Source organism: Chironomus tepperi, unplaced genomic scaffold, assembly GCF_022539635.2.
Source record: "Chironomus tepperi strain 1889 unplaced genomic scaffold, CSIRO-AGI_Ctep_v1 contig_309, whole genome shotgun sequence".
Lineage (NCBI taxonomy): Eukaryota > Metazoa > Arthropoda > Insecta > Diptera > Chironomidae > Chironomus > Chironomus tepperi.
This window is the reverse complement of record NW_027226431.1, coordinates 1272626-1286189: the sequence shown is the minus strand read 5'-3', so window position 1 is coordinate 1286189 and position 13564 is coordinate 1272626. Positions and strand designations below refer to the sequence as shown.

Genomic DNA, 13564 nt, shown 5'->3' with positions numbered 1-13564 from the left:
TTTTTATGCATGCAGACTCTCTTGAGTATTTTTTATCAATGAGCAGCAACACAAAAAAAGAGCATAAAAGCAGTTATAGCCGGAAATTTCATTATTATACTCGATTCCACCTTCTCCATCTTCACACAGTTGGATATGCTATATAAATAATTAAATCGATAACAGACACTCTTGTGATATGAATGAGTGTCAAGAGATCATGAACCTTCATCAATAAATATGCTATGTTGAACATAACATAATACAAACAATGAATAAGAGAAAGGGAATTTTCATGTTATATGTACCGTGTATCCTCCCCGTCTCATAAACAATAATTTATTGTTCTGTGATGATTAACTCTAATCTCATCATCATATCAAATTGCAACAATATGTGGTTGAGAAAGAGAACCATTTTATCGTTGAATGAATCTAAAATTTTGAAGGAACTCTTGAAGTGCTTGATTTTGGAGTGGATGTGACGCAAATCTTGGAGATTGGAGGTTCTTACCTTACTTGGTCATACTGATGATTGAAGGTTCTAATCTCACAGAAGTCGAAGTTAACTTGAAAACGATCCAGGTTACTAAGAATTGTTTAAAAATTTGTATGGAAATTTTTCTGCTGACTCTTGTGAAGTATATGATTTCATACAAATTTCAATCAATTCTTAAAGACCCGAAGCGAACTATACCTCAATTAAGGTAAATCTTCTAAAAAGGGAATGGTAATGTTGACCCTATAAAACCCCCCAGAATACGCTCCTACTCCTGAATCTTGAATCGACTTGACTTCGAGCCTTGGTTCTAAAATTACGTTCAAGTTAACTTGCAAGCTCATTTTCTGAACCGCACAGCAAATTCCAGCAAACCATTCACGAAATGGCAACATCGAAAGGAATAACTGGTCATGTACGCAGTTGCATACAGTTCGACGAATCAGGTCATAAAGTACACTAGATATGTATCATTTACATAGGAACTACTGCACATTCTGTATTCTATGTAGGCAAACAGCAGAAAATCAGCATTCCATCCAAAAATCACCCAAAATGTCTACCTCAACCAACTCAGCCACCACAAAATATCAGCTAAAGAAAAGCACACGAATTGATGATACATTGTAAGGTCTTGAACTTGTCTCATACCGAAGTAATAAATTTATTAAACATTAACGAATATAATAATAATCTATACTAGATGCTATACACTATAGATGACCTTCATGAGATTACTTAAACTTATTCGCGATTCTACATACCTAACAACAACAACAAACATTCATTAACCAAAAGCCATCAAATGACTTTAATGTATATTAAATCAAACAGATGATTGAACACATGTTGTGTTGTTGCTGGTTGGATGTATTGTTATAAGGTACATATATGTAGATATGGGATAAGTTGATAGATAGATAGATAGATGGATGGAGACAGGGGTGTAGGCAGGGAGTGGGCGGCATTTGAGGTACGAAGCACGAGGGGCATTTGGGGGATGGACACGGGACCTCTCCCCTTTCGAGAATTGAAAAACCGTTATTTTGTAACGGTTTTTGAATTTTTAAATTTTGTCAAATGTTTTTTGAGTTTTTACAGGGCACGAGGGGCATTTTATTCTCTCCTCCGAAAATCGAAAAACCGATAATTTTGTAACGTTTTTTACATTTTTAAATTTTTGTTCGTTTTTAATTCAAAAAAATAACGGTCGTGTCCCCTTCGTTAAATTTTCGTGCTACGCCCCTGGATGAGGAAAATCGAAATAAGTGAATTTAAGAGCAGCAGATATTAATACATGAATTCTACGAATCAAAGTGGGAGATGAGAAGTAAAACAAAGAAGATATTACGTAACATTGACAAGCAGCGGCATTACTAGCATGTTAATTGATCATGAGATGTAGGCTAGGAAAAAAAAATATCTTGAATACTGATTATTATTCAATTGTTAATGTAAAATTTATTATGCCATAAGTTCTGGCTATTTTTGCCTGTTAAATGATTCAAATTCAACAACAGCATGTAATTTGCATGGATTTCACACCTAGCTAGTAAATACCTCAAAAGAGAGACAAAGCATCAAGTGCTTGATATTGAATTAAAAAGGAAGTGACATAAAGCTGCTCGTATGATAATTCAAATCGCGATATTCAATCCACGTGCCATTCAATAGCGAATAATGAAAGATTTCATTCAGCTTAACTGACTAATTACTTCATATGAGTGTGAATGGAGTCTGTTGAGGACAATAGAAATGTTGTTTTTGCTGCGTAGGATGCTGGATATTGAACTTGTGTATTGTTTTGCACAAGTGTAAATATCCTCACAATACTTAGAACTAATAATGATGATGCGTGCTTATAACTTCTTTCCAATAATGAAGTAGGAAATTCGTGCGTTTAGCACATAATGTTTGTAATCTATTGGCAATTACTTTTTTAGCGTATTTTTGGAACTTGTTTCAATTGCTGCTTAATAATACACTTTGTTTGGTTGGCTGGATGTTAGATCTCAGCAACTAGACATCGTTGAGAGCTCGGTCTTTTGCATTAGCTCAGTTCTATCAAGTTATTACGGCTACGGCTATTTAAAAATTTCAAATTAATGAACAAATGCTATAATTAACAATTTTTCATATTAGTAAACAAAAACACGTTTTTTCATTGTTTTACAATGTTCCTCAATGTTTTCACAGCGTTTGGTGAATAAAATTTGAATTTGTCGTAACCGTTAAAAGGTTTGAATTATAAAAATTCGTTAAAAGATGAAATTCATACAAATTTGTTGTATGGTGACTTCATTCTTGCTGGATCATGTTTTTACGGTCGGGGAAGTGATTTATATTCTACTGGATCTTATTTTTTGGGTGACCTGGATATTACTGGATCTTGAATTTGGGTTTAATTATTCAGATTCTACTGGATCTTGTTTTCTTCAATCCACAAATCAGGTCAGGGAAGTGATTTGGATTCTACTGGATCTTGTTTTTAGGTCGAAAAATGACTTAAAGTCTACTGGATTCTTCTTTTTAGTGCACTTTTGTAAACTTGCTATGTATAAATTTGCTAAATACTGAACACTGGATCAAAATTGCGCTTAAATCCCACGATAATACGAGGAATTTCATCATTTTCCTTCCCCGACTAACTTCATTCTTTAATATCATAAATTTACGTTTTAATCCATTCATTTTCATTGCATCACATCGATTTTATTGGAATAAATGGATATGCGAAGTAATAGAAGGATTTAATATGTTTCTATGGAAGTAAAATTGCAAAACAAAAAGAAAATAAAGCAAAATTACAGCTCAACTCAACTGCACGTAGGATGAAGGGGAGAAAATGAAAATGGTTTATGCTAAAAATAATGTGAGATGGAGCAATTAATAAAAGCTGTCATGTTATTGAGACGTTCTCATCAGAGTTATAGAATTTCCTCAATCAATTGCAATCAAATGCTGTTTTTTCACCAACAATCGTGTTGATATCGATTTTCATGGATGGAAATTTTAACGATTTACACAGTATATAGATATGCTTTGATTATGGTGATGAAAAGGAAGAAGTTACTGTTTATTGTCATTTATTGCTATAGAAATAAGTAAATGAGTGATTCTATACTTTTGAGGTTCGAGATTCTTCTTTCTTATGAAAAACAATAGGAAATCATTATCATCATCAATTGTTTTAAAAAGTTAATGAAATTGATGGAGATTGAACTGGATCACAAAACAGATAGAGTGAAGAAACTTCATTATGTGGTCACATTCTTGGGTTTTTGAGGTATATAAGATTCTTAAGAGCTAAGGGCGTGGAAGTAATCAATCATTTTTGATCATCTTGGGTTGATTTCGAGTGAAAAAATGCTTTAGAACTAAACATTTACTGGACATTGAATTGCCATCAACTTGCTATAACGTATTTTTGCCTACTCGGGGGTTTAATCAATTTTAGATCCTTGAATATTGATTAGGGCTTAGGAGTGCATTAGGGCTCAGAGAAAGTGAACACTTACTGGCTAAGCAGTAGGCCCTTATTATTCAAGATGCTTCACTTTCTCCGTCTAAATTTATATCACTGACAGTGTTTATCGTATTATATGACATGGCGCATCATGTACACTCGATCAGCACACATTAAAAATTGTCACAACAGTATCAATACGAAAGTATTCTATGAGACATATGGGAGCTAGTTTGTGAAAAACGATTCAATTTGTCAATTTTCTGCCACTTGATTTTTAACCTTATTGCCGTCTTGGCATCGTGGTGGCAACGTTTAAATGGCATGATGATGGAGGGATGGATGAACCTTGAAATCTAACAGGGGTGATGCTGATATTGCACATTCTGGATATTACGACTATATTGTTTTTGGGGTTTACACCAAGTTTACACATAATGTTAAGATCTAATAGACTTAGTTAGTGACATATAGATCAAAGATACAAATTGCTTTTCTAAGGCGCCTTGGTACTGTCTAGAGCAGTGGTAAGCAACCTGTGTGGCATAAATTTTATATGCAGTATGCTGTGTGGGGTTTTGGTCGAGGGTTATCACTAAGATTTGCAAAACACTGCTTTAGACCTTTTCTAGTCTTTGTCGTTGCTTTTGCTCAGACAATAGTTTTGGCCTTTATCAAAGAATATCCAATAAACCCCAAGATATGCTCCAAACTTTTCCTTAAAAAAAGTTTTCCTTCATTCTGCGCAGTTTGTTCATCAATACACAAAATACACAAAATCTCACAACCCAACTAGCTTCCTTACTTCCAATAATAATTCCATCGTAACAATATCATCACATAAAAAATGAAATCGAATCTTCTCGCCTCAAAGTCTCTCGTTATTGTGTATAGAAAAACAAACAAAGGAATATCTGTATGTGAGCCATAAGCAAGAACTATTCCAAGTAATTATGTATATTCGTGTTTACTCACATTGCTGGTATGTAGCATTGAATGCTTCTTTATTCGCTTCATATGACGATAATAATCTTAAAACGAAATTAGAAAAGAAGAAGAAAATTGCTCCCTCAATGCCTGCATATAAGCCTCACACAATCATTTCATGGTTAAGAAGAAGAAAAGAGAAAAACTATTTTGATGATCTGACTAAACTGACGAGATATGCACGCATCGATGAAAATGGGGATGAATCGGAAAAAAGTTTTAAAGATGAAAATTTTCAGACTTTTTTCCGGATAGAATGATGAAGGAACAGAAAAAGGCGACAAAATTTTTGTTCTGTTCATTTTGATTCTTAAGCTGTACATGGAGTATGTGTAGATAGACAAGCATATAAAGATGTGATCACATATTAAAGGAAATAGAAAATTTAAATATAAAGGATGAAAATGTTCCTTTTCATTCAATGTTTACGGAATCATGACGCATAACAATTTGTGAATCTTGTGTAGTTTCCAATAGACAATTGGTGAAAAGGCAAGAACAAAAAAATTGATAAGCAAAAGGATGAGGAAGAAAAGATTCTTTTTGCCACTAAAAATCTAATCATTTGTTGGCTCTTTTCTTATTGCTTTTGATTCTGTCACTTCCTTCTTCGTTTAAGATTGGTCAAAAAGGGGAGGTTAAAGACTTTTTTGTTTGATTGTACCGATATATGTATGGATGAGGATGAATTTATTTATAGAATGGGTAATTCTATTGTGTGTTGAAATATCTTGATGATACTTGGATGATACAGGTCAATTGTTTAATATTTCTTAAAGATTCTGGGTTTGAATCCTTAGTTTTGTAACTTGATCTTGTTGGGATTGTAACAGTCTCCAACAGTTCCTATGAGCATGCTTAGGTTACAGTAATATAACTTTGGATCTAAATCTGTTACTTCTGACACCTATTTTACGATAATTGTCTGTCAGCAAGGGTAAGCTACATTGTATTAAACGACAGAACGCAATTAAGACTTATGGCAAATGCCTTGAGGAGCTTGGTTAATGAGATTTGTCACAGTATGTCACTTGGTTTGGATTTATCAAGATAGATTAGATTAGCACAAGTCGGTTACATACTTACTTACTGGAACCATGCTCTGATGTGAATCCAGGCTTCTACAATTGATCAAAAAGCGTCAGCACCAGGCTGATGTGAATTTGGCTCTAGTCGCTGGCTTCCACTTGCCAATTTCCGATACCAAGTGCAATACTATCTCTATCGACAGCTTGGAAGAAAAAGAGTTCTTTGGGCGTCCACGGACTCTTTTACCTTCCAGAAAGTCAGCTCGTTGAAGACCTTACCTGGTGCATGATGCTGAATCTAAACTGATTCCGACGCCAAGTCAGAGTTACGTCCCTGAGACCGGAATTTGGATATAATAACTGATTTGGATTATTCTGGTTATATTCTCTTATGAATCTTCTCATAATCATGAACAACTTGTATGCTAGAGCATCAATACGTTACTGTTTAAACGGGAAAGTGCAAAGTTGCCCTAAGGACATCGTTACAGCTGATTTTGACCTATTTTTACGTACAAAGATATGGTTTACCTCTTTAGAACAGTTTATATACTTTTCTGGACTAGAAATTAAGTCATCCACTTATCTGATTATTCAGTTAAATTAACTAAAACTTTAACATTTCAACACTTGACATTCATGATGAAAATGAAATCATTAAAATTTGTTACAAACTAAAAAAAGTTTATCTACTCGAGAATAACAAAAAATAACATTCAGGAAGGAATAAAAAGGATTCTAGAATTTTCCACAAGAAGAATTTCCCTTAAATAGACAACACAAAAAGGAATTCGAATGAATTGTGAAATGAAAGGGAAAACAAGCAATAAGCAATAAGAATGAGAAATTCATTATCCTTTTTTTTGTGCTGAAGAGCTTAGAAAAAAAAGAAAGGAAGTTGAATTTAATGCTCAGCAAATGATGTGTTGGTATCAAAATGTCACACACAAAAAAGTTAGGCTCATTCCACTTACATGACAATATTTTCTGACATCTTCACTTCAATATAGCTAGTATTATACCATTTAAAATCTACCTTATTAGTCTTAGAAGTGTGGCTATAATCATTGATTGTTCATCCTTGCCTACATATCTTCTTGTTCTTCTTGATTCTTGAATATCTGATTTTGTGTTCGGAGAGTAAATAAGTTTCAGTTCATTTAGATTCTTATTATCTATTCATTCATACCATAGTTTTTCTACTTTTTCATTCTGTGTTGTGTCTAGTTGAGGGTATAAACATAATACAAATATGCATACAGTTCTTCTTCTTATTTTTATATGGAATAATTTGAATGGAATGAACTGAGAGAGAGAGGATCTAACCATGCAGACATTTATGGCTGCTGGTTGTGTGCTTTTTAAGAATTTTCCTTTTTAACCTTTTTTGGTGCATTTTTCTTGTAAGGAAAAAACAATGTTGTCCGCGTTTTGTCTGTCTGTCTGTCTGTCTGTCTGTCTGTCCGTCTGTCGCTTAACTACTCCTCCAGTTTAAGCTTTTTTGATGCGGTTTTTTGCTTATCATGTGTGTTTTAGTTTAGAAAGGCGACTGCCGAAAAACCAAATTGATTGGTGCAGTAGAAGGTTAATTAAATTAACATTTTTTCAAAAATTACCTTACGTTTTACGTACGTATTTTTTACGCACGTATCTTTTACTTACGTATTTTTCACGTAACCCCTAAAAAAATGATTTTTTTCAAAATTCTCTCCAGTCGAGGATTCAAGTCTCAAATTTTTTGATTCCTTCCCTGGAAAATGCACTTCCGTCGGTCACGAGTGGCCACATCTATACTAGTTTGCTTCTTCCTCATCACTTATATGATTCTTCTCTTTTTTTATATTGCAGAGTATAATAATAAATAGAGAAAATAGGAAGCAACAAAAAAAGGAAAGTTTAGCAACTTCTTCTCCTCGTCCACTTCGACTTTCTATCAGTACAGCGAGGATGCTTGTGATAAAATGTAGTTTTGTGGTTATATTAATACTAAGCAACTATAATCGTCATGTTGTAGCGGATGATATTAATACACAAGGACCGAGACTTGTATCGGAGGGTGATGATGCCCTTTTGACATGTGTCATAATGGGAGCATATCGTAATGACACAGTAATTTGGCGTAAGGGTCCAACAAAGATACTCTCAGCCGGTCTAAATCGTGTTACGAATGATAAAAGAATTAGTATATTGCATGATGATACACAAAAGGATGGCAATCGACCACAAACAGATGGTGATGTGTGGGTGCTATTAATAAAGAATGTTAAGCCAGAAGATAGTGATGTATATACATGTGAAGTGAATAGTGATCCACCATTAAAGAGTTTTCATCCATTACGTATTAAATCAAAGGATGGAACATTTCATGTTAATCCATCCGTAACAGACGAAAAAGATCCATCATATTTATCACCACCAAATATTGGCAGTGACAGTGAATATCATAATTTTCCACCGACCATAACACACGACTATACCGAATGTTGTGAAAGCTTTAATGTCAGCACAAAATGTTTAGGTTTTTGTTCAATTCACAATATTTTGGATGGTACAACGGGCATTGAGCCAGAAGCGTGCGAAAATGATTTCACAAATATCATTAAGTGCATGGCTGACGGTCGTAATCATATGCCGTGCTGTGAGAAGAAAAAGATACCCGATTTATGTCAAGATATGTGTAGAGGTGAATACACTCCATTTACCGATATGTTGAGATCACGAATATCATGTGCAGCACATACAATACCAGGCTTAGAATGTATTTTGGAAGGTGTTCAAAAAATACCAAGTGCACCGAAAGCTGTTTTTGTTGAGCCAATAAATGAAAAGTCACTACAAATCTCATGGCAACCGCCAGAACATTTGGCAGACACAGTTAAAAATTATAAAATAAATCTCACAATATTGCAATCATTTGATGAAGACTATTTGGCTAATAATACGGCATCAACAATCAGTGTCACCGTTCCGGCAGAATTGAATACGACAACAATCAACAATTTACAGCCATTTACGATGTATTCAGTCTTTGTAACGAGCGAAAATGAATATGGTTCGAGCTTACCAAGTACACGTAAGCGTGCATTAACATTGAAAAATGATATGGTTAATGGAGGAAATAGTATTGCTGTCATACCAAAATTACCCGATGTTAGAGGATGTTGTATGTCGCAAGGTATATCACATCGTTTGTGTCTCGATAAATTGTGTGATCCTGTTAATGCCGACTTTACTGAAGTACCCGATTTAATGGTTTGTGCACCATGGGCAAATATTACATTCTCATGTTTAGCAAATAACATCGATCATACGCCATGCTGTAAATCACGTGGGATGCCCGAAGTTTGTTTACCGTTTTGTGATGGAACAGTTAAAACAATCAACTTTAACTCATTTAAGTAATTAATTATTTAACTTTCATATTATTTTAATATTAATAGACATTTCATGTTTACCTTTCATTATGCTGCTGCCATCCACCCACCCCAATGCCTAACTCAACATAATGATGAATTATTTCTATTATATTGTACTTTGCGACAGGTGCCTTCAATATATGTCAGACTATAGTAGCTGTTTATTACAAGGATATGGTGTATTACCGTCAGCACCAACGAAACTAAAGGCGTCACTTATATCCAGTAATTATGCAATATTAGAGTGGAAGCATCCAAAAGTTCTTGCTGATACTGTCAGAACGTATCACTTAAATTTGAGAAAACTTGGAAGTGGAGATGAATATACAGTCACGGAAAAGGTAACATTGCCAACATATTCCTTAATTTGAAACTTGAAATGGAACTGCCTTATAATTTCTTTTCTAATTAAATTATCACAAATACAGAACATCCCGCCAATTATTTTGGACAATTTAGATGCAAATTCAATTTATGAAGCATTCATTGTCGCTGTGAATGCACATGGTAAATCATATCCATCACCTCGTCTTATATTCCAAACAAAGCCATTAATTGAAGCAGATCCTGTGACACCAGCTTATAACATGACGACATGTTGCAAGCACTCTGGGTACGTGTTCAATTTTGAATCATGTTTTGGTTCGGAATAGTGTTTTTGTGGATGTGATATACATTTTGAAATTAGATTATGATCATCTCCAATTTAATTACTTTTTTTTCTTACTTCCATCACATCGACTGATGTATTATTTAGACTATTGCCACAGTGTATGTCACTATGTTCATATGACATACGTATGTCAGATCTTCAGACATTAGGAAGTGCATGTGTTGCGTCAATTGGTGTTGTGGTGAGATGTGCTGCTGGCGGCCGTGATCATTCACCATGTTGTTCGCGTCGTGGTGTGTCAAAGAAATGTTTACCAATTTGTAAAGGTGTTTTATCACAGCCAACGGAATGTATATCATATGCTGGCAATATAATACAATGTTTAGAAGAAGGTACGGGTAATATACCAGGACCTGTTGAGAATCTACATGCAACTAGTGTCACAAACAATAGCATTTCATTAAGCTGGTCTGCCTTTCGAAATGACACAGATAATTCACAATATCAAGCAGATTTGAAAGACTATCTTGTACAATATGGTAAAGTTGATAACATGACAATGTATGAGACAGTAATTAAGTTAGATAATGAAATGGCCACATCAGATACAGAAATTGAATTAACTAATTTAGAGGCAAATACTCTATACCGAATTATGGTGATTGCACGTGGAACATATGGTAACTCATTACCATCATCAATGTTATTGATAAACACATCGACCACGGAAAATGATGCAATTATATATGGTGCACCATCACCTCCTCATTCCCTGACTGTATCATCTCATGGTAAATTTTGTCATTAAATCCATAAAAATTCATATTGTGCATTAAAATATATTTTTTTCTGTCTATAGCTGCAACATATATCACTGTTAATTGGCAACCACCAGAGTTTTCACATCCACATGAAAAAATATCATATCGTCTATTTCATCGTAGCGGAAATAACGTGACAATAGCCGACACAAAAATGCTATGGGCTAGATTAAATCGATTAGCACCAAATTCACAGCATATATTCTATATTGTAGCAATTGGATCGAAAGGAACATCATTACCCTCAGAGACATTAGTCAGTTGGACAGATCCAGCACTGCCGGCAGTTGTTGATGTAAGGATATAAAAATATAATTTAATTTCTATTCCTTTATTTATATCCCTTAATTTTTATTAAATTAGCCACCGACTGTTCATCCAAGTGATTTTGTATCGGAAGGAAGTAGCATGACAATTTTATGTTTAGCTTTGGGCAATCCAGTCCCACATGTGAAATTATATGTTGGTGGGCATCTCCTACGAGAAGAGACGACACGTCATCTGGTCACAACTGTACATAATATAAGTGTAGATATGGAGCATGTTAGCTGCTATGCTGATAATGGTAAGACTAAGCATATAGACAAATTTATTTAGTTATTTACTCTAATTTATGCAATTAGGCTATGGTGTACCAATGCAAACATCCAAGAAAATTAGCATAAATTTTGCCCCAAAAATTCAAGCAGCTGGCATAACTGTTGCATCACTTGGCGATAAAGTTGAACTTAAATGCTCAATTAAATCGAAACCAATACCAAAGACAATGTTTTGGCGTGATCATGATGGACGTATTCCAGTCATACAGTCAGCTAATTATGATATGACAGTGATGAATGACATTTATGATCCGAGTGCTTATGTGATGGTCTTGAAAATCATGAAATTGACAAATGAAGATGTTGGCGATTATTTTTGTCATGCTGAAAATGCTCTTGGTAGTGTTACACGTCCCGTCTCTGTACGAATTCGTAATACGGCACCGGTTACAAATATCTCCGAGTGTTGTGCCATACAGAATGTTTCGAGTGCGTGTATGGATGCTTGTTCATTCTATCTTGACATTGAGGCAATTATTGACCGTGCTGAATGTATTGCGGACTTTGATAAACTTATGAAATGTGCTTCAGATGGTTCGGATCATCGTGGATGTTGTGCACAAAAAGATGTGCCGAGAAAATGTCTTAATTGGTGTCGTGGTGAGCCTGTTATTGTTGGTGCAGCTGCATGTGCTGTTCAATATACAAAATCAATTGTTGGATGTTTCCAAGAAAATCAAAATCGACTTCCGGGACCGCCACAAAATGTCAATTTACAAAAGATTTTGGGTGATGAAGTAACAGTCTCATGGGAACCGCCAATTAAGAATCCAAAAGTCGTTGAAGGATATCGTGTATTTTGGCACAGTTCCGATTACAACAACAACATTAATAGTGAAAATATATCAAGTATTGCTTTTAGCGGCTTAGGAACGAGTCGTTTAGATGCAAAAGACACGAGCATTACTATCTCCGGTTTGCAGCATAATGTACATTATGAACTTGTCGTAAAGGCTGGAAATCATTATGGTTTGTATGATTTATTGATGCTATATACTTAATAATACTTTAATTTATTTGTTGAATAGGTGCCAGTGTTCTTTCGGAGCCGCTGAGATTTACTCTCGATGATCACATTTCGTCACACTCAACGGGACATGGTAGCATTATGGGTGGAATATTTGCTGGTTTATTAGCCATAATAGCTCTTGTTGTGATTGCTGCCTTCCTATTTGTTAAGTCAAAGAAATTAAAGAATAAAAATGCAAATGGTGGCGTTGCCTTTGAGAATCCAAGTTACTTGAGGGAAACAAATGTCGAGCAAGTACATGTAAGTCATACAATCATGCCTCTTGACTTCCATCCATAAAACTTTTACTTTAATCTCATTAAAACTAGATTCAAACAATCTCAACAAATCGACAAGAGCCAACAAGTGTATCAAACAATTCAGCACCAGTAATTGCAACGAGTAGCATACCAACAGCAAGTGAAGTCAATCCAACACTATACGAGGAATATGTTAAATTAGGAAAGGAAAAAGGTTTTAAAAAGTTAGTCTCATGAGGGACAAATGTAAATAAAAATACAATTTGTTGATAGTATTTTATAAGACATGCAAAAAAATAGGAAGGCAACAGAAGATAATTAAGTTCTTTTTGTATATAAATGAATAGATGATTTTTTTAAACAAAAAAATACTTTTTAGTGCCGTAAAAAAATATAAAAAAATTAAAAATGAATGAGAAGTGTAAAAAAAAATATTAAAAAATTGTTGAATGAGAACAAAACCCCGTGTTAATAAATAAACAAAAAAACTGAAGATGAAGCATAATTAACTCCACAAAAATCATACATAGAGCAGTGGTGGGCAACCTGTGTGACGCGGCACACCAGAAAATGCCATGAACAACATCGTGTGCGATTTCAACTGAAAATTTCCACCAAGAAATATCATAGCTCAAATGTTGCTCATCATTGCTTAAGGGCAGTGGTGGCCAACCTGTGTGTCGCGGTACATAATTGTACATCGTGTGCGGCTTCGGTTTAGGCGCAACAATATGCCATGAAAAAGTTGCTCACACCATAAAGTGATTGGTAATCTTTGTGACGCGGCACACCAGAAAATGACTTTAAAATACCCCTTGTACGACCAAGGTTTCCCTGGAATAATTAAAAGTTGTTCAGCATTGTTATAGAGCAATGTTAGAAAACCTG

At 34.6% G+C, this 13564-nt stretch overlaps 1 protein-coding gene across 2 annotated transcripts in view; it reads left to right on the top strand.

Annotated features, from left to right (window-relative positions):
- LOC139092631 (Ig-like and fibronectin type-III domain-containing protein 1) overlaps window positions 1-13257 on the top strand; it is a 48746-nt gene extending 35489 nt beyond the window's left edge. For both annotated transcript variants that reach the window (XM_070643109.1, XM_070643108.1), the window contains exons 2-10: window positions 7807-9356; window positions 9502-9715; window positions 9803-9987; window positions 10132-10778; window positions 10847-11103; window positions 11172-11373; window positions 11432-12376; window positions 12436-12677; window positions 12746-13257. In XM_070643109.1, the coding sequence (XP_070499210.1) occupies window positions 7906-9356; window positions 9502-9715; window positions 9803-9987; window positions 10132-10778; window positions 10847-11103; window positions 11172-11373; window positions 11432-12376; window positions 12436-12677; window positions 12746-12913 (4311 nt within the window). In that variant the 5' untranslated portion in view covers window positions 7807-7905 and the 3' untranslated portion in view covers window positions 12914-13257. The remainder of the gene's footprint in view (window positions 1-7806; window positions 9357-9501; window positions 9716-9802; window positions 9988-10131; window positions 10779-10846; window positions 11104-11171; window positions 11374-11431; window positions 12377-12435; window positions 12678-12745) is intronic.
- Window positions 13258-13564: the final 307 nt, after the last annotated feature.